At 40.2% G+C, this 20,314-nt stretch overlaps 2 protein-coding genes across 2 annotated transcripts; both read right to left on the bottom strand.

The window, feature by feature from the left end:
- Positions 1–20: 20 nt before the first annotated feature.
- LOC109461667 (acetylcholinesterase collagenic tail peptide-like) lies at positions 21–12,688 on the bottom strand. The gene is made up of 15 exons (XM_019758048.1): positions 12,586–12,688; positions 12,341–12,382; positions 9,270–9,526; positions 8,677–8,796; positions 6,310–6,372; positions 6,116–6,142; positions 5,508–5,552; positions 5,033–5,071; positions 4,696–4,776; positions 4,084–4,180; positions 3,589–3,692; positions 3,039–3,158; positions 2,506–2,593; positions 1,353–1,455; positions 21–1,002 (listed from the first exon to the last, which is right to left on the bottom strand). The coding sequence occupies exons 1-15, from the start codon at positions 12,686–12,688 to the stop codon at positions 930–932; spliced, it is 1,362 nt and encodes a 453-aa protein (XP_019613607.1). The 3' UTR covers positions 21–929.
- LOC109461716 (proliferation-associated protein 2G4-like) lies at positions 12,417–19,785 on the bottom strand. Its single transcript, XM_019758104.1, has 12 exons — positions 19,665–19,785; positions 18,586–18,714; positions 17,953–18,058; positions 17,329–17,491; positions 16,807–16,870; positions 16,263–16,341; positions 15,820–15,898; positions 15,322–15,403; positions 15,049–15,100; positions 14,789–14,883; positions 14,209–14,390; positions 12,417–13,727 (listed from the first exon to the last, which is right to left on the bottom strand). Exons 1-12 carry the CDS (start codon positions 19,750–19,752, stop codon positions 13,677–13,679), a joined length of 1,170 nt encoding a protein of 389 aa, XP_019613663.1. The 5' UTR covers positions 19,753–19,785; the 3' UTR covers positions 12,417–13,676.
- Positions 19,786–20,314: the final 529 nt, after the last annotated feature.

The following is a 20,314-nucleotide window of genomic DNA, read 5'->3' as shown; positions in this document are numbered from 1 at the left end:
CCAAAGCAGGCTTGCATTGTACCAGGGTAACTGCTCAAAATATAGTGAAATGAGTAATTAATAAGAACTCCTTTAACCTTAAATATAGTATCTTCATTACGCGGGTAGTACTGGATATTTCTTAGTATCGGTTTATATACTAGTATCATGTTGTGTTGTGTTGCTTTTGTTTGTAAGAGACCCTAGGCCTTCTGACAGTCCATTTCAAAAAGTTGCAACTTATTGAAGTATCGTAATACTTAGTATTGTAATCTCATGAGCTTAACAATGATATACGTGAATATCTTTTCAAAATTTTAAGGACATAATAATTAGTATGTTTCGTACACAAATGTTTGGTACCCTGGTTGTTATCAATGGTACGAGTACGTATACCGCGTAATGTTTGTGATGAGAAACCTTTATGTCGTAAGTCCAAACTTTAGATTTAAGATTAAGCCCTCAAAGCTGCTACCAATATGGAATCGAAGTGCCAGTACGTTGTGAGACAATTTCTGTAGTTGCTATATTGTACATATCCTTTCAGAACTTTGTGATAATATAACTTTGACAGTACATTATAAGAATATACACTACATAAATGTTCTATAACAGAGCCCGTTTGCAAATGAGTCTGTGTCTTTTCTCCTTAGGGTTAGAAAAAAAAATCAGCCTTTTGGCTGTCTTTTATAGATAGTGTATCGGTCCAGAACACAACGTATATCTTTCCACAAACAAGTCCAACAGTGTAATTTGACATCACGAAATTCAACCGAAAACAACAACCACACGTTTTCTTCCCTTTCCTTCCCGCGTAATCCATGTGGAGTCTGAGGGTCTTCCAGCAAGGTAATTTGACATCCCGAAATTCGACGAAACACGACTGCGCGTTTTCTTCTCGCGTAATCCACGTAGTGTACGAAACATTATTAGCCTTTTGACGATCCAAACTATCCTCTCGGATAAAAACAGTTGCTGGAGTCGATTTTGCACCGACTGTTGCACAGTAGAATTCCCAGAGACCTGGAACATCAAATTAATGTTAAGTTAAACATATTAAACTGAACTGAACATAACTGAACAGATCAAAGAAACTAAACGAAACATGCCCATATCACATACACACGTACATGTATAGAAGGCTTGTATGAGACACTGAAAGAAAACATAGCATTGTATAATTCAATGCATGTATATAATATTGTAAATTTGGACCGTGTATCTTACCAATTGTATTTGTATGTAGTATCTAACGATTCTATTTTCTCCCAGAGTTGACCCTTAATAATAGTCTACGACTAGTTGGACAACTCTAGCTGTTGTAAGCCGAACTAAATAAAATATAAAGAAAAAAGCAGCGAACAAGCACGTACCCGGGTAGGTAAGACTCGCAGGTGAGACCACCGAAGTCTTCCATGTCGCACTCCTCTATCGCCGCCTGACGGTTACCGTCCCCACAGAACGACCGCTTACAACCTGTTGGTGAAGATTTGTCTTCGTGTCACTTATCAATACACTTACGTGTCTGCAGTAGCTGATGTATAAATGATTTGACAGTAGTCATAGCAATAACAGGCAAAAAGCCTTAGGATAAAGCCTTTTTCCACACATTAGCTGATTTTCTAATCTCCAAGCAAATTCTACGGTGACGTTGTAAACTAAGACAGTATCCTTTGGCCAGAGGACTGACCCCACAAGCTAATGGATACAGGCTCACTCCTCTGGCAAATGGAAACTGTCTTGCCACAGTAGGATCTGCTTGGAGATTATTTTCGCCCTTCAAGCCATGCACACACAGAGGCGTACAAGCCAACCACCCATAAGGGAGAGAGAGAGAGACAGAGACAGAGAGGAGAGAGAGAGGGGGAGAAGGAGACAGAGAGGGGAGAGAGAGGGAGAGAGGAGGGAGATTGAAAGAAACAGACAAGCCCAAAGCATCACATCATTCCGCGGTACTGAAGTGAGAAAGTGAGAAAGTCTGACCGATGCAGCTATCCGTGCTGATCTGGCATACACACTCACACACACATGGAGACACACACAGACACACAAACACATACGCACGCACACACACACACACACACGGACACACAGACACACAGGGACACGCACACACACACAGACACACTCACACACACACACACACACACAAACACACACACAAACACACACACACACACACAAACACACACACGGACGCACACACACACACACACACACACACACACACACACACACACATAGACAATCACACATAGACACACACACACACACACACACACACTCACACACACAAAAGCAACCCGCACACGTACCCACACCCTTACCTCTCCCCACACACATCCACCCACAGAGTGTAAGAAACAGATACAGAGAAATAGAAAAGCCCAAAGCAACACTTCATTCCGCGAGGCCGAAGTAAGACTGTCTAACCGATGCAGCTGTCCATGCTGATCTCGCATACACACACACACACTCACTCACATACACACACACACACGCAAACAGGGAGAGAGAGAGTCTGACCGATGCAGCTGTCCGTGCTGATCTGGTTCCCATCATCACATTCCTCCCCGGCCTCGTCATCCACAATCCCGTCTCCACAGTAGGACGTCTGGGAAAACACACAGCAGGTCAGTAGCGCCCTCTAGTGGATTCCTACAGTACTGTTATTAACTAGCAGGTTGATTAGATGGTGTTTCAGCACCAAGGACAGGCGTTGTTATAGTTGAATGGGAAATAGCCCTATTCGTTAAGTGTGGTGAGTTCTTTAACGTGCTGAAGGTGTAGATTGCGCCATTCCGCTTTACGTCCTATCCTAAAGGACACCCCTGAATGAAACTAGTAGCCCTCATTTGAACCTGCTTCGAGCAAAGAAATAAGACAAGTGTAAAGTGCTTGTGACTTCCCTAATTATATATAAGCACGGCGATCTGCTAAGGATTCAAATCTAGAACCTTTAGATTCTGAGTAAAATACACAACCACAAGACTAAATTGACTACTGTTATGATTTCTATGATCCAGGTTTCAGACCAATACAAAACCACCCATACTGACCCGTACGGGACGCCACTTCACGTCGTCACGCAGATAGAGCCGCTTGATGTCTCCTCTGTACACGATCATCCCCTCCTGAGAAATTCTGTTCATCTCTTTTTCATCAGCAACCCACTGGATCTGAACAGTTACAAAAAAAGTAAAATTGTTTTTTGTCATTAAAAAACTAAATAAGCTGGGATTACAACTATAACACTTCTTTTCTTTTATCGGCAGCAATGGGCTATTTTCCATAATTATGGAGAGCTGTATTTAGTGTTGACCGTAGGGCAAATGTACGTTGCATATCAGCCTTATTAGTTCAAGTTTACCAGCATTAGTCTATTCGTTGTTCTATTGTTGTTAGCTATTTGTTTTCATTGCAAAATTCACTTAAGCACACATGAAGTATTTTCCCAAGAACAATATTGAAAAGCACCAAGACACCATGCTTGTCTGAAGAGCGACAAATGGCTATCCGCCGCCTAGCTCCTGGCTATAGAGACTGAAGTTCTGAAGTAATATATTTGAACAAAACAAAAATGGCTAGTGGTATAAAAAAAACACGTACGCTCATCATGGCCGTTGATGGGTTCTGCAGCCCGTTTATACAGTTACACTGGCCTGGCGGTCCCTGGGGTCCCCGCGTACCCTTGTCGCCTTTCTTACCTCCAGCTTAGAGAAAGAAAAAATCTTCATTCGTCATATGTTTTACTTGTAGAGATTTGTGTGTAGTCAACATGATCACTTGTGACCAGCAATTAGCTGATTCTGGCACTGTCAATACTATTCAAGGACTCAAGTAAGTATCAGAAATGATGCACAGACTCTATTCATTGGTCACGTCCTCAAAAAAAGAAGTCAAATGAAGGTTTTCAACCTCCTTCAACAAACCCAGTAATGTATTCATGTACTCAGTAGTGTACTATATATATGGAGACACATTACTTAGGTCTGTAAACTAGACAGTGTTTACCTCTTCATGTTTTAGTGTCTGTACGTTACCTATCGGGCATTACTTTTCACATAAATGAATCATAAACCATTATGAAAGTCAAACTCTCACCCGGCCCGGCCACTCCGTTGGACCCCGGTTTACCCGGCACTCCGGCCGGCCCAGGAGAACCCCTGGGACCCACTGGTCCCGGGAACCCCCGGTCACCCTGGAGAAACAGTCACATAATATTAGGAAGCTTCTTTCATTTACAGACAATAAGGAAACAAGGCAAAGTGTTGATTTCAGTTGATTTCTGCTTGAGATCCCTTTTGTCATGGAAATCAGAAGTGCAGAGAAACTTCGAAAAACTGCGATCACCCTGGAACAACAGTTACGTAATACATGTATCATAAAACCTGTTTAGTTTCTAAATTTTGTCTGTAAATGCGATTTTTCGAAAGTAAGTCGCCATACATAGTATAGTAGCCTTCTCTCCAAACCATCCAACTGCTCTATGGATGATACGGTAACAAGGCACTGATTTCTGCTTGAGATTCTTTTTGTTATGGATATTAGATGTACATAGAGATGTCGAAATACCCAAAGGAGACCAAAACAGAGTATTCGCAAGCGATGTATCAATTCTAATTATTGAGTATTGGAAACAAATCATTCTAATCTACGATCACTATTATTGTGATAACTTATGTTGGGATTTATTGGGTACGATGGAGACTGTACCTTTTTGCCCCTCCTGCCTGACACACCAGGTATTCCCGGCTGCCCAGGGCCACCTGGGGGTCCGGATAGTCCTCTGTCTCCCTGGAATAATTTGAAGTTAAGTTGAAAAGACAGTTGAGCAGGCTGTGACTGAAAAAAGAATTTAGTTTGATAAATTATCAAAGGGCTTCAAAGACAGTAACGATCCTTGTCCTGGTTAGCAAAAGACTAACTTTGAATGTAGTATGTGTTAAGTTATGGCACCATTTCAATACATGTTTAAGTACAATGCCAAAATTAAGTGTACAGTTGGCAACAAAAGTCCTTGAAGGAAAAACAGTGATTTCCTGCAATTTACCTTTTCGCCGCCAGGAGGCCCCGGAAAACCTAACATCCCCTTGCAATTGGTTACAAGATACAGAGCAATGAGTAATCGAGAAGGTATTAAATGAAAAGAAAGATATATCAAATGTAGTAAATATTAAATAAATGACAACAGATGTTAATAAACTATAGAATAGATATCATTAACTATAGAGATGAAAAACATAAGATTCTGGCATCCTGTCAGTTATATTCTTGTAAGAATATCTCAGATTAAAATCGAAAGATGTGGACCCATGCAACAGTACTTACAGGAAAGGTTATAAAGTCTAATAAAAAGGTAAGAGGACTATGGTTTATATAGCAGGCTTCAAGACCTGGATTTATGCTGGACTTCTAATGTGATGTTTCTTTTATACAATGTGTGTATGCTCTTTAATCTAAGTCAAGAAGCCCGCTATGGAAGTGGAGGAAATCATCAGAATGCAGACAAAGCCGAGTTGACATACCCTTGCACCTTTTTCACCAGGCGATCCAGGAATGCCAGGGTCTCCCTAAACCCGGAAAATGTGGTTTTAGTATTATAGTATTAATCTGATAAATCGTAATGACAGAAGCATTATAAATTAATAGTCGATTAACTGGTTATTAAGCTAGTTATAAAGAAGAGATTTGACTTTCTGTACTACCTATGACATGTTTATTTCAAATGTATCATTGATGTTAAGGCCACACCAATTTAATTTGTTGGTTCTCGGATTCGCCTCTTCATTTTTTCCTGATTTGCAAAAAAATTTCAGAATCAACTGCAAAATGCTCATATTTTGCCCTGAACAGTTGAAAACAGTCCTTTTCTTCCTAGTCGCTACAGTTATTCCATCTTTCAATGCAGTGGTATCATTAGAAGTTCAAAATTCATTGTTTAAATTTTGAACCAGCATTTTGTGTTGACTTCATACCTCCTATCGTAGCATTTGGGGCTATAATAGGATGCCTAGATCTGTTTTTATTTTTATTTTTTTTCGCCCTGTCGCTTCATATTTTTCCTGAAAAAATCCGAGAACCAACAAATTAAATTGGTGTGGCCTAACCTTGTAAAAGTTTTGTCATATGATACCTTATCTCCTTTCATTCCAATGGACCCCTGCAACAGAAACACACCAAGCAAGCCGTGACTATTTTGAATAAGTAGGTTTTTAAAACAATTACAAGATCAGCAGATAAAGCTTCATTAGAAATGTTACATTTGTGAAGAATCACACAAGTCGTATCGTGATGATATTTTGTGAGAAAGTTGGTTTGATTCTGCACCTTGTCTCCCTTTGGTCCTATAACACCAGGTAAGCCTCTCTCGCCTTTCTGTCCTCTCTCTCCCTGCAGATTGGGGAAAGATACAACCTTGTTAAAAGGCTATCATTCAAGTTTCTATGGGGTCTTTCCAAAACATGCAACATCTTAGCATCATTGTAGATGTATCTAGCATGGAAGAACCACATCCGTATCTGCATCCATGCAGGTTCTTGTAGTAAAAAGATTCTTGATGACCAGCATTCATGTTGCTACATGGCCTGTTCCTAAAGTAAAAAGAACAATATCTTAGCATTATCTGTTGATCATTACCATGATACTTCTAGCATGGTAGAACAACATCTGCATTCTTGTCATGTTTGTGAACATTCTAAACCAAGCAGGTTCTGTTCATCTGTAGATGAAGCTGATTGATTATCGACAATTTCCCATATTGTTCTCATTTTCCAGGCATTGCTGCATTGCAAACTTTGAGTACACTAGTCAATCCTCGAGCTTCATTTCTTCAGCTATAGAGGAAGCATTGAGGTAGCAAATCCTGCCTGACAATAATGACAAGGCAACATGCCATTTACAAAGAGATGATGGCATGTTCATGCCACGCCGTCAACAGCCTCCTAAACCATCTTCATCCATTTCATGCCTTTGACACTTTGAAGACTCTCAGACTCAATAGGATGACAAGTTTCCTTGATGCGAATTTTTCTACAGCCGTGCCATCACTGTGAACACACACACTCATCCTGAAGAATCCAAACAGGAACCGAGGCATCAGAGCACTGTGCAGCAGCCCTTACCCGCATCCCTTCAGGACCAGGATCACCCTTGTCACCCTTCCGACCAGGCAGGCCGAACGGACCGCGCAAACCTCGGGAACCCTTGGAGCACGGTCAGGAACAGTGATGTATACACATGTATCTGACTTTCCAGTGTAACCTCATTGTGGTATGGTGGCCTTGAAAAGGTGCACTTAGATGCACCTGTTCCACCATGCCCTCCATGAGTATTATGTATGTGGTCAATTGTAATAAATAAAATAAATTGTGACCATGCCACATGCCACCAGATGTCCTGTCTTTTCAGCTGACTAAAGGATGCAGTCTGATGCAACCTATCATGCTAAATAAAGCCAGAACTTGGGGCAAGCTTATGGTCAGAAACAGTGATGTGTACACAATGTATCTGACTTTCAAGTGTAACCTCATTGTGACCATGCCACATGCCATCAGATGTCTATCTTGTCTTCTCAGCTGACTAAAAGATGTATTCTAGTCCAACTTATCAAAGTACATAAAGCCAGAACTTGGAGCATGGTCAGGAACAGTGATGTATACACATGTATCTGACTTACAAGTGTAACTAATACACAAAGGCAACTATGACCATGCTACCATATGCCCTGGCTCTTCGAAGAGTTAGATAACTAGAAGTAGAAGATGTATGTCTTTTGACCAACTTATCATGATGCAAGATCTTCGAATTCCAGTTTGGCCTCATGCGATCATAAAAAGAAATGACCTGCAAGCACAGACTTCAGACTTCAGAGGGGGATGACGGTGTCTGTGCGGATGTCATTGAATACACCGTCCAAAAACTTGCGTCGACAAATGTTGTGATACAATAGTTTAAGTCAACTTAACAGCTCTCCTTCTTTTGTCGTTGCAACTTTGCCACGTAAAAGAAAGATTCGTCATCTACATCACAGGCAAGCATCAGGGAACTACAATTCAACCTTAAAAAAGATGCTTCCGATCTGCCAAAGGTACATGCCTTGAGCAAACTCGTGAGCAGCTACAGTAACCAACTAAACAAACCTTATTACCAGGAGGACCTGCTTTACCCTGTAATGGGGAAGAATGGAATGCATAATCTATAGTAAGAACAAAGTTTGTTCCGGAAATTAATGCCATATCAAAAGCCTTTAAACCCAAAGCTGAAGAAAAAAGAAGAAAACGTATAAAATGACACACAACGTTGACCAACCGTGGGACCAGAAAGACCAGGTGTACCGGGTTCTCCCTGAAAATATAAATTCAATTTAAAGCTATAATAATCATAAAATGCATAAAAAGCCATCATTCTTGTTTTTATCGATTTATTTCTGGTTTATTTAGCCCCATCTCAGAGGCATTGCCCTGGACTTACTAGTAAGCCAGCATCATTCCATTTTATTGAAAAAGTTAGTTATCAAGAATATCCCATTCAATAACAATAACATTCAATAACCTGACAACTTCAAGGAAGCCGTACTCCGGATCCTGCACCTGAGGAAACTATTACAACGCAGCGCACACCCCCTGTGTGTCTTACCCCAACAGAGGGGTGTTGCACAGTATCTTTTCAAGATGAATAAGAAATGTAGTAGCAAACCTTAATTCCGCCTGATAAGCCTGATCCCGGGTCTCCCTTCGGCCCAGGGTAGCCGGGCGGACCAGGTGGACCGGGTGGGCCTGGGGACGACGGGCACGTGACCTCACAGGTACCATCCGGCTACATGGGATGAAAAGTAGGATATTATGGGGAGTTTCTTTCACGTATCTGTATCTGTATCCGTATCGGTATAGCCGGTATAACCGCCCTTCGGCGTAACACACTAGAACAACTTGTGACTGTGACCTAAGGCATTGTCCACCATGTTGAGTGGTTAATACTTTGTGCGTCAATTCATAGTTTTGGAGATGCTTCAATTTTTTCCATCAGGTATGTATATCTGCATCTGTGTAAGCCATTATAACCGCCCTTCGATGTAACACACCAGCTTCGCTACATGTATACATTGAATAACACATCTAATTACAACAAGAGTTGTTAAAAACTATCTATCTCTAGTTAGGTTGCGCAGGTGACTGTACACATTGTGTTTCAAGTTTTAGTCCCTTCGAGAAATAAAATTGACCAAATTAATAAGTCTACTGAAATTGTTGGCTTCTTGATTTTACTCTTATTTTGTCAAATAAAAACACCTTTGGCTTAAACACTCCGGTAACTGTCGTCGGCGTTGAAGTCGGCGTGACATGTTCTCCGTCGGGCTCCTCCGGAGATTCCCGATCAGGTCCGACTTCACCCGACGGCCTCAGCCTCTTCAGAACCGAGGTGGGCGGTGGAGGAGGGGGGATGGGCGGTGGAGGGAAGGGCCCCAGGCTGAAGTCCGGCATTTGGAGGAGAGAACTCGGCTCGAAGGACGAGTCCATCAGGATTTGGAACAGCAGGTCGTCAATTTCTGTAGGTAAAACATGGTAAAAATGAGATATTGTGATATTTTGCTGTCCTTTAAAATTGGTGCAACCCATAACTAGAAAGGTCACACATTTGCAAAGCAAACGCATAATGTTTACCTTCGCATCCGCTCTGTTAATTTTCACTCAAACACATTCACATATATGGTGACAGGAGTCTAAATCCCTCCTACTATAAAATTGCAACATTATGTAACCCAACACCAGTTACCATGGTGAGAGACAGTCTCATTGACCAGGCCAGAGGTCAGTGTTTGGAACGGAAGAAGAAGAAACAGAGCAAAAACAACATGTTTACCTTCAATAAACATGAGATATTGTCAGTGATATTTTGCTGCCCTTATCATATATCATCGACTTTTGAGATGAACGACTTAGTTATACTTCTTTGCAATTATAATTTTCATAAGAAGCAGCTGATATATATTGCTCACCTCTAGAAAAGGGGTCAGTGAAGTCCTCTGCCAGTACCCAATGTTCGGGTGACATAAGAACAAACATAACAACCAAGCACGTGGTCCAGGACATTGTTACTTTCCTGCAATAAAAAAGAGTACAAATTCAGAAAAAAAAAACAGACTTTTAAGTAGGCACACTAGGCAATATATAGTAGTAAATCGATCTACAACAGACGTTTTGAATTAAGTGATATTTCTATTGAAACATTAGCTTCTTTGAACCACTAAATCTAACATCAGAGTACATCAAAACAAACCAGAAATTATTGACGTGATTAATTATAATAGCAACGGGTCCGCAAACACATAACAGACAGTCCAGCATGAGATAAACAGCATATATAGTCATCATTCAAGAACACACTACACGTAAAGAAACCACACGCAAGTTCATGAAGATGTTAAAACAACTTTACATCATGTGATAATCTTGTTGCGATAATTTGACAATGCAAACCACATTCTGACAACTTGGCAAACTGATATCGGTTATCACAACACCGAATCTAGTATTTCTTCAATGGTTCGACGCAGTCTGCCAACATGCGATGAACCAAAAACAAGCGTCGCCAAGACCTATATTAAGCACACGTCGAGTAAAGCCAGCACGTATTACTGAACGTAGCTGCTACATGTATGCTGTTTATCTGCTCAACAATACCGGATATTGCACTTCAACAGTATGTACAACTATGGAATAAATACATACATAGATTACCTTGTCAATGAATCGGAAGAATGCTGCAAAATCGTAAAGACTTGGACGTTGAAAATGGCCACCGCCGTGACACCGTGCGTTGTACAATGTACGTCTCTATATCGTAGGGGAGCTTTTGGCGGCGCCCGATCAGAGGAATCAGACAAACAAGCTCGCGGGGCACTCGGCGGTTGTCGGGCGGCTGCCAAATGCCGCGGATACCTGCCGTTATTTGCAGAAGGACGATCAAGGCTTAGGCCATAGGAAGAAATGTTATGGATGACATCCTCCGCAGACTCCAAATCTAATTAATATGCGATACGGGCGGGCCAAAAAAACAAGATTCCTACATTTTCAAATTCTTGCATCATAAATCTTGTTAAACAAGAAATGATGCCTACATTGTGCTAAGTTTACGGCCAACTATTACAACATCCATTGTCACAGAAAAATAAATGTTTTCAATCATTCTACAAATGGTTTTCATTCAATGGGAGCATCACATATAAAAGGAATGACATACACTTGTACATCACTGCGCCAACACTAAATGACAAAACAATAAATCAGAGCATCGCCTTGTCTCCTCTCTTCATATTTACCCGGTATCTACTATCCACATTCCGGCATGGCAACAGACAGACATCTTTGCCGATTTTCGGCATGCTAGCTGACCACTGTCAGGGGCAACAATTTTTTTTCCCAAATCAGGCGAAAACTAATGCGCGCGCTGATGTCATCCATGAAAATTACTTGCTGTGGGCTTACTGGATTCGGGGCAATGCTATAAACCCTGGCGGGGTATTTGTGGCCGCGAGGAAGATAAATCGCCCGCGTCATATGGGCGGGCCGGCAGAGTTGTGATGTCACTTGTAACATGCAGCGTTGACAGGAAAAGTCTGGCCGCCGCTCTTAATACAGCTCACTAATAAACATGTAACAGTCTCTCTACGTGCTTGTGCTTCATGAAGCAAAATTAAACGCAATTTTCAACAGAAGGTTGCAATATACTCTGATGTACATGTAGATGGCCTCTTTTAACATCGAGGTACTGCAACAAAGACGGGGGACGCCACAGACTTTCTACAACCTACAGTCTAACTACAGTAGCATGTGTGACGTCTTAAACGTCACTCAAATACTACCACGGACCTTAAATAAAAGTACCCATATACTAGGACAGAAACCTTTGCATTTCATATACGTTCTGGTTATTTCAGGATATATAAAAAATATATCTATATCTACATATGTATATGTGTATGTATATATATATATATATGTGTGTGTAGGTTGTATATATATATATATATGTGTGTGTGTGTGTGTTTAAGTTTATTAAGTTGTCCAAAGAACTCCAAAGTTCATGCGTTTAGCTATGATGTTGAGGCATATTCTATTATGACTATCAAGTTCTATGTTTCATAAACTACAAGTCACATCCGTCTATAACTAAGTGGAAAAGTAAATTCTTAACTTCTGTACTTTGAAAACAAGAAGTCAGAGATTTTAGACATTCAGAAAGTATGCAATCTTATGCTTCCTGAATTTCCTTGTGGCTGCTGGCTCCCAGCCAGATTCAGAGACCTTTGACTTGTCACTCTGCCTGTCAATCTGACCTTACCCACATGCTGTCAACCTACTCTGAGTCCTGCCTGAGTCACCTAAAGCACCTACTTCTGCACCTGAAAATAATAAATCAACATATTTCACACAATATACAATGGGCACTAGAATGGAAATATTTTTATTAAGTTTCCATAGCTTCTTGTATCCTTGAGGACTGCGAACAAGACAGCCATTGCAACAAACATGGCCATTGGTTACAAAAACCTACATCACCACTCCACGTCTTAATTCGACCAATCACACGCACCGATACACATACGATCTGATTGGCTTACATCCTTCCAACTGGACACGCTAGATGGTGTGATGCCATTGGCTATTACACCAGGAATAACACGATCTGATTGGTTGTAGAGAATCATGTCTGCATAACATGATTGACAGAAAATATTACCACGAACCATGTCTGTTAACAGTTAATTAGGAGCTGATGCATGGTGGCTGTGCATTTGGCAAAACAAAAGAGTAGAAATTTGCTGTTCAATGATACCTGCATCTTGACACATTATAATTCTAACAGTTCATTTATATTAAACACAACAAAGGATTCCAGGTGATTGACTAAGAAAGAAATAATTTGTTTTACACAAGGAAAAAAAACAAAATGCAATCAATACGATGCATTTCCATCTATAGCTAGTTCTTTCAAAAAGAACACAATTTAAAAGCAAATGTAATATAATATCCTATATTCCAAGTTACAACTATGTGTTTAAATTTTCCAATCAATGTTAATCATCTTTCTTTCAACACACTTAATTCTTATAGAGAAATAGTATTGAAGAAAATAATCAAAAGTAACTAATAAAAATTACTACAGAAAAAAACAGTATTCATACAAATTGATTATAATATTACCATTTCTGGACAAGTTAAAGGTGTGTGTAGTATAGCTTCAAATTGTGTGTTCATTTGAGAAAGTTGAGTATTATTGTTTGTCTTTTATTAAATCTCCAATAGGAGAAGTTTAAGTATTATCTATTTAATATAGAGTGCAAAATTTCACAGCTCTGATATCTCGGTCTTAAATAGCAGTGGAAGTTAGATTTTTGTACACATTTAAGAGGGGCAACAATTACAGTACTACAAAAAAACTCAAAAGGGGAGGTGGAATTTAAGACTGTATGTCATCAGTTAAGTGACGACATGCCAGCAGGTTTTCAGTAACTTAAGTTTTCTTCATTTTCGTTTAGAAAATACGAGGGAAAAAGACATGTTTGTTGCAATGGTAGCAAAATTTGTCCACTTCTGATGGTAACTATATAAAGACCCACGGAGTATTTTTTTACTGTTTTGTATTAATTTGTTGTGGGTAGAAGTTAGGAAGTGAGGAAGTTTAAAGTTTGGGTATCACGGCTGTGTGGTGGCTTCCTGAACTTGCCCTTCAGCCTGCTTCGATGCCTGCAGCGGGGAAAAATACGAGGTATTAAATACATTTTCAGTAACAATGTCATAAATAAAAGTTCTGTACATACATGTACATGAAATGGCAGCTATGAACAAGCAATTATAAAATGCCTGAGACGAGTAGTGTTAAAATGATTATATCATATTCGGGCCGCGATTTTAAGGTACAACCTGGGCTTCCATAGAACGATTTGAACCCGTTTTGCTCTAACGCCGCTTTCGAAAATTCGAATACAGAATTCGGACATTGGAACTGTTGCATTTTAGGGTTTAGGGACACCAAATTTTGGCTCATTTTGCATAAACGGCACGTTTCCTTGGCAGGGTATGACATAAACAAAATTATTGTATTACAATACGGAATACACTGTGTTGTATTCTATATATACATAGAATGCACAAGCAGTACACACAGTAACAGCTCTAAACATGATAGCAAGAGTTACTTTAAGAGTTTGACTTAAGAAGACTTTACCTTCTTTTTCTTCTTCTTCGCAGCCTTCCTGTTGGCAGAGGAACTGAGAACGGCCTTGATCTTCTCATCCGTGACCTCGTGTTCTGACTTGATGGTGTCGGGGTCAAACGGCCCCTCCGTTATCCGGATGTTCCCGTTTGGCATCAGGAGAACCGTGAACTTGAACTGGGCAACAAATTCTCCTGGAAAAAGAAAAGTAGTTAAGCATTGATTTGATTTGATTTGATTTGATTTATTAAAATTGCAACGTGGGACACAGGCAGTTGTTGCTGGTGTTGTGTCCCACACATATAAACAAATACAGGACTGACAACATTCATTTTCACTTGAGTTAAGTGAGGAAAGTTGTGTGAAATGCCTTTCCTAAGGGCACAAGATCGGTGACATGGGCAGGACTAGAACCTGGGACCTCTTGGTTCTGAGTATAGTCTCTGCACTCAAAAAAGTTTAAGGTCGGTGGGTTTTTCTAGGGTCGTTTGGGAAACAGGAGACACAACATTTTTCTTTCCCTAAGCCAGATCAGTGGAAGGGTTGCTAGAAGTGTGATGTAGTGAGGCTAGGGAGAGACAATGTTACTAACCCTCTCTCTCATACAGCACAGGGAATGGAGTAAGCAGCTCGTGATTGACACACTCCACCACGCCCATTCTCGCCTTCTTCTCATCATCCAACAACCTGAAACGACAAGGAAAATATAAGTAATAGTCAAGTGAATTTCATGTGTACTACAAGATTAACACAAGTGAAAATACAAGGAAAATATAAGAAATAAATAATCTTTGAACCCCAAGTCCAAAGGAAACAGCAGGTCATTTTTTTCCTTCTCTTTTATTGTCTTACCTGAGCGTAAAAGGCATGGTGGCAAATCGGTTGGCTACATCACTGAAGAATGCTGTGTGGAGAAAATGAGGACAAGATACATCATACATTCTGTCAAAAATACAAAATAGGAAACTTCATGCAAATAAGTATACGTTGTTACACACAATTTAAAGCTTTGGCAGACCACACAAGCACACGTATATAAAGCTTTCTAATGAGCTAAATTTATCATCATAACAACCTTAGGCAAATTTAAGACATTGCTAGGTCGATTTATCAATATTTCTGTACCTCTGGACGCCTTCATCCTTAGTTGGTACACCCTGTCCATCTGTCTCTTGAACACTGTCGTTCTCGTCTCCTGTTCACGGCCCTGAGATGTCAGACACAACAAAGTATCAGTTCACTGTCTTTTCAGAAAAATTCAACAAAGCACACTGACAGTGTAGTCTGTCTGTTACACAAACTAAAGCGCAAGACTGATAAATATTCATTTGTCTTTTATTCATTTAGATCTAGACGCATGAGTTACTCAGGAAAGCTGATGGTGTAGTCGACATACCAGTAACACAAACTCGCTGTACAACTACAAGGCTGGCTCTATATGACTTGACTAGTAGTGGAAGGGCTGCTAGATCTAGAAGTGAATCAATCAGGCTAGAAAAAAGTGTAGTCTGTTTAACACATGTCTGTTTACAAGACTCTAGCCTGACCAGTAGCAGGGATGTGGGAAGCACAATACTCCCAATAGAGCCAGGGTAAGAGAACATATAATGGCTGATGTCTTACCTTTCCTTCCCCGGACGAGACCAGAATGTCGACAGCGTACACTTCATGCACCTCAAACTCACACTTGTCGTGTTCCTTCCTGTACAGAGACAAAACATATATCATACAATCATACGGGACATAGTAGTTATACAATGGTCAGTGGCTCGTCCTCTGGATCTAGAATTTGGGAAGTTGTCACTCAATGGCACAATTTCATTACAGAGAAATCTTTGACACAACAAAGTTTCTAATTTCTTCTACAGATGTACCTACATATACAAACATACAAAAATATGGATAAATCAACCTGTTATGGTTAACATATCTCTTGCACTGCTGTTTCTAAGGTCTATACATTCTTTGATGTACAGTATGTGCCCCACAGTAGGGGCAGTATCTTTCTGTATCTGTGTACAAAGTACATCACACCAGTTGAAGAAAACAGAAGGATGAGACTTTACCTCTGGTTCTCATTGGGGTTCTGAATGACAGACTTTTCTCCGTCGATCACGTTCTGTTTCAGCTGGTGAGACAACATGCCTGCGGAAAAACAGACAATCTTACACTTAAAAACATTTTCCAAAACATACCAAATGTACTACTAGTTCAGCTCAGGAAAGAACAATTCATAGTCATGCCTTAAATTACCAGAGTTATCAACCCAGGATTGAGGTGTTCTTTTTTCCTAGAAGTACTATCTTAGTGTATAGAGTATCGAATAATGTTATTTGTGTATATGTCTTGTTCTAACTATTTATTGTTGTTTTTCTACGTCATATAGGTATGTGTTAGGTGTGCACGCTATCAGCATACTTGCTGCCTAGTGGACACTTTGTATTGTCATGTTACAAGTCTGAAGAAATAAATATCTTAGAGTGCAGCTCGTTGCCACCAAGTACAGAAGGGACTTAAACAATGCTTGCTGTTATATGTGCAAGGCCTAGGTGTATCATTAATTGTAGGACCACTAATGTTGTAAGTAAGAATAACCATACTTTAGCTTACCTTCAATTGGTTGGCATTCGTACGACTCAGCAATCTTCTGTATAACTTCAGTGATGTCATAATTCTGGAAAAAAATACAGTGAAACATTAAGAATGAAATCCATCCTACCCGTATTTGCTCTAGACTACTTTTTCATTGTCTTCAGAGTTATAGAAGGCTCAATTTTTTGTTAACTAAAACTTTGACTCCAGCACTTTTATTCACTCAAACTTACTATACGGTTCACTATGCAAGTGATTTTGATACTGCACTTCCAGAGAAAGATGAAGGAAGACCTGGCTTGCATGTGTACTAGAGATGTCAGGATGACAATGCGCCAACCCAGTCTGACTCTGGAGGATTTAAACTAAAGAGAATCACCCACGACCACCAAGTATGGCGCAGGACGCTGTGTAGACAAAGAACTGACTTCGACACAGGCCACTCGCTTAGCTTAGAGGACCTAATCAAGCACAAGTACAAGTAAGTACAAGTACTAGTACTTGAGACTTCCTGCTGTAATGTGGTAAAATGATGCGTACCTCGTTTCCAGGCTTGACCATCCTGAGTGCAGCTTCTGCAGCTAGATATGCAGCCTGGATCACATCAGCCTTGCGTCCTGTCACAGGCTTGTCCTTGGATGCACCGACCACCAGAGTGTGCGCCACTCCGGCGATGAACCCATCTATGTGCACACCGAGGTCTCTGTAAGAAATTCCAGATGACTTAAGGTGATGATTTTGACAGTCAACATGTGCACAAAAAAGTTGATGAGTTAAACTTAAGGTGATGTTTTTGACACAGTCAATATGTGCAAAAAAGTTTTAAGGGTGCTAATTTTTCATGTAACCTTTTTCTGTCAGCTCTTTTGAATCAGAAAATATGCAAAAATACACTTAAATTGTCTAAAAGATGGCCAACGATATGTTACAAATCTACAATAATGCACACATAGAAGTTCTAATGTCTTACTCTGATCAAATCTCCATCTTTCAAGTGTACAGTAAATACCTGTACAATCGCTGCTTACTTTTCACGTTTTCTTGTTTACCATTAGTTTGAGGCTGCGCAGTTGTCCTTGGTGTCGCCTTATCTACAAAGTTGGCCAACCTTATGCGTTATGATATAATAAATCTACCAAAAAACAAGGTTATCTGATGTCTGACATTTTGACGACATCCCCGTCCTTCAGTGTGTAGTCAGGATCGCTCCTCAGCGGTGAGAAGTGGCAGATGCAGTTGTTGGTAGAGATGCAGGTGGGAAAGGCAATACCTGCAAGACAACACGGTACATACAGTATTGATAAATTGATTTTGATTCTTTGCACATGATATACAACGAAATATATAATCACATAGTAAAAAATGGACAAATATCCCGGGGGAGGGCCTAGAACCTTAGTGGGTTTTTTCATGGGCATCCCCCAAACGAGTATGAGTACCTCAAGTCAGTACCCGTTTTTCCGTCATTTGATGGAATTTCACCACTCAAGACCGACACGAATTCTGACAAAAATCGTGGTGTAAAGATATGGAGATGTCTGTAATTCAAAACTAAGCTTAGTCTAACAGCAAAATTTGCCCCTCAAAATGTGGGAAAAAGCGTTTCAGGGGATCAAAATTTTCCTGGGAAGCATACCCCTGAACCCCCATAGTATGCACAAATTTAGCCTAGCTGCATTACTCACAATTTTAAAGTATGGATCATACTAAAAACTGTTTGGAAATCATTGCCATTATGCAGCTGAGTAGATACAAATCCGTGACAAGACCCTGCTCTATATGATGAGAAAAACGCACCTTTCTTCATCTCCTTGTCCTTCTTGAAGACCTTGCCAGTTTCTTCCAGTATCAGCGTGTCTCCTGCTTCGCAGAGCTCTCTGACAGAGGCACCCGTCACGCACTGGCTCACCAGTTTCCTTAGAATACCTGGTAACCAAGAAAGGATCAAGAACTTCACCTTTAAGGTTAAGTTTGTCTTTAACCTCAACTTGAACTTTTGGTTAATCTTTTTTTTTATCTACATCAATATTATCATCTTGTGGGGTTGTGTGGCGTAACGGCAGCGCATGCAGCTCAAAACCAAGAGGTCCCGGGTTCGAATCCTGCCTAGTCAACACCCTTGTGCCTTTGGGAAAGACTTAACAAGAATTCCCTCACTTCGCTCAGGTAAAAATGAGTATGCCTGAATGATCATTATGAATATCATGATCGTGGGCATTAAAGGAAAACTATTACCAAACCAAAATATCATTTCCCTCAATTCTCTTGTGTCTTAGATTCCTTTCTTTTTACATCAAACATAAATATAGATCTTTATGTTGATGAAATAATTATTTAGCGGAAATCAACCACATGGCTCGCCACTATTTGAACAGTCGTATCAAATTTCATTTCACTGACTTATACAGGTGCATGTAAAATGCCATGTGGTCAATAAAAAGACGCTTTTGTATTGCTAGGGACTAGTTCAAGGCTTGTCAACTCGTAATCGAGTAGTTTTTACAATGAAAATGTTCGCATAACGCACGCAAAACCAGCATATTGCACGACAATTTGAAATTTCTGGCGGTATGGATGATCATGGCAAAATTTACTATTTCCGCATTTCAACATTCCACAGCTTGTTGCCACTCAAAGACCTAGTGTAATAGTACCATACACGAAGATCAACTACAGTATATTGTTATCAGAGGTTCATAGATTGATTCTTAAAAGATTTGAGAAAATTTATGAATGGGAGGGGGGCTAGCATGCTCGCACATGGCGGCAAATATCCACCGCACCACATGGTCGCGATTTTCTGCCAAACAAACGATGCTGGGTCGAAAAAGTCTGTCAGAAAATCTTCCCCAAAGTGTGGAGACCGGTTTACTCACTGTTGGCCATGTCGCCAGCCATCTTGTACTTGGTGACGACGATGTCTTTGGCCACGGTCTGTTCTTCATCGCTACTGTCGTCCGCCATCTTTTCGGAGGGTCCGGGAAAATCTGGTTTCTTCTACCCAGCGTGCACCGCGCGGAAATTTGGCGGGAAAATTGCAGCGCGAATTTATACTTCCAAAGTCTTTAGTTCTTGAAACCCGGTTTTTGGTCTTCCATAGAAAATAAAAAGTAAAGAGAGATTATGTTTCTGGCATTTGGCCCATCTCAATCCATCCCAAGACAACCAATACTTATGAAATTTCAAATTAAAAAGTCCTTGGTTATTCGTTTTCGGTAAAACACGGATTCTTATTCGAAACATAGCTGGTAAATGTTGAGTATCTTTTATTTAAGTGGCTAATTTTGTGGATAATCATTGTTCTTTTCGTCTCAAATTACATTCTTGGTGAACTCTTGGTGGCAAATTGACCTATGACTCTTGACCTAAAAATGTAAAGGATGACATCAGAAGGTAAAAGCACAAAATTCTCTACATCACTTAAACTTCAAATAGTACCTCAGATATCCAATAAAACGTCCAACAGTATCTTTTATATAAATTGATAGATATTATCCAATCATCATATTTAGTGTACATTGCCTTT

This window comes from Branchiostoma belcheri, unplaced genomic scaffold (genome assembly GCF_001625305.1).
Source record: "Branchiostoma belcheri isolate BF01 breed outbred unplaced genomic scaffold, Haploidv18h27 scaffold95, whole genome shotgun sequence".
NCBI classification, from domain to species: domain Eukaryota; kingdom Metazoa; phylum Chordata; class Leptocardii; order Amphioxiformes; family Branchiostomatidae; genus Branchiostoma; species Branchiostoma belcheri.
Note: the sequence above shows the minus strand (reverse complement) of the source record. Positions and strands in the feature narration are given on the sequence as shown.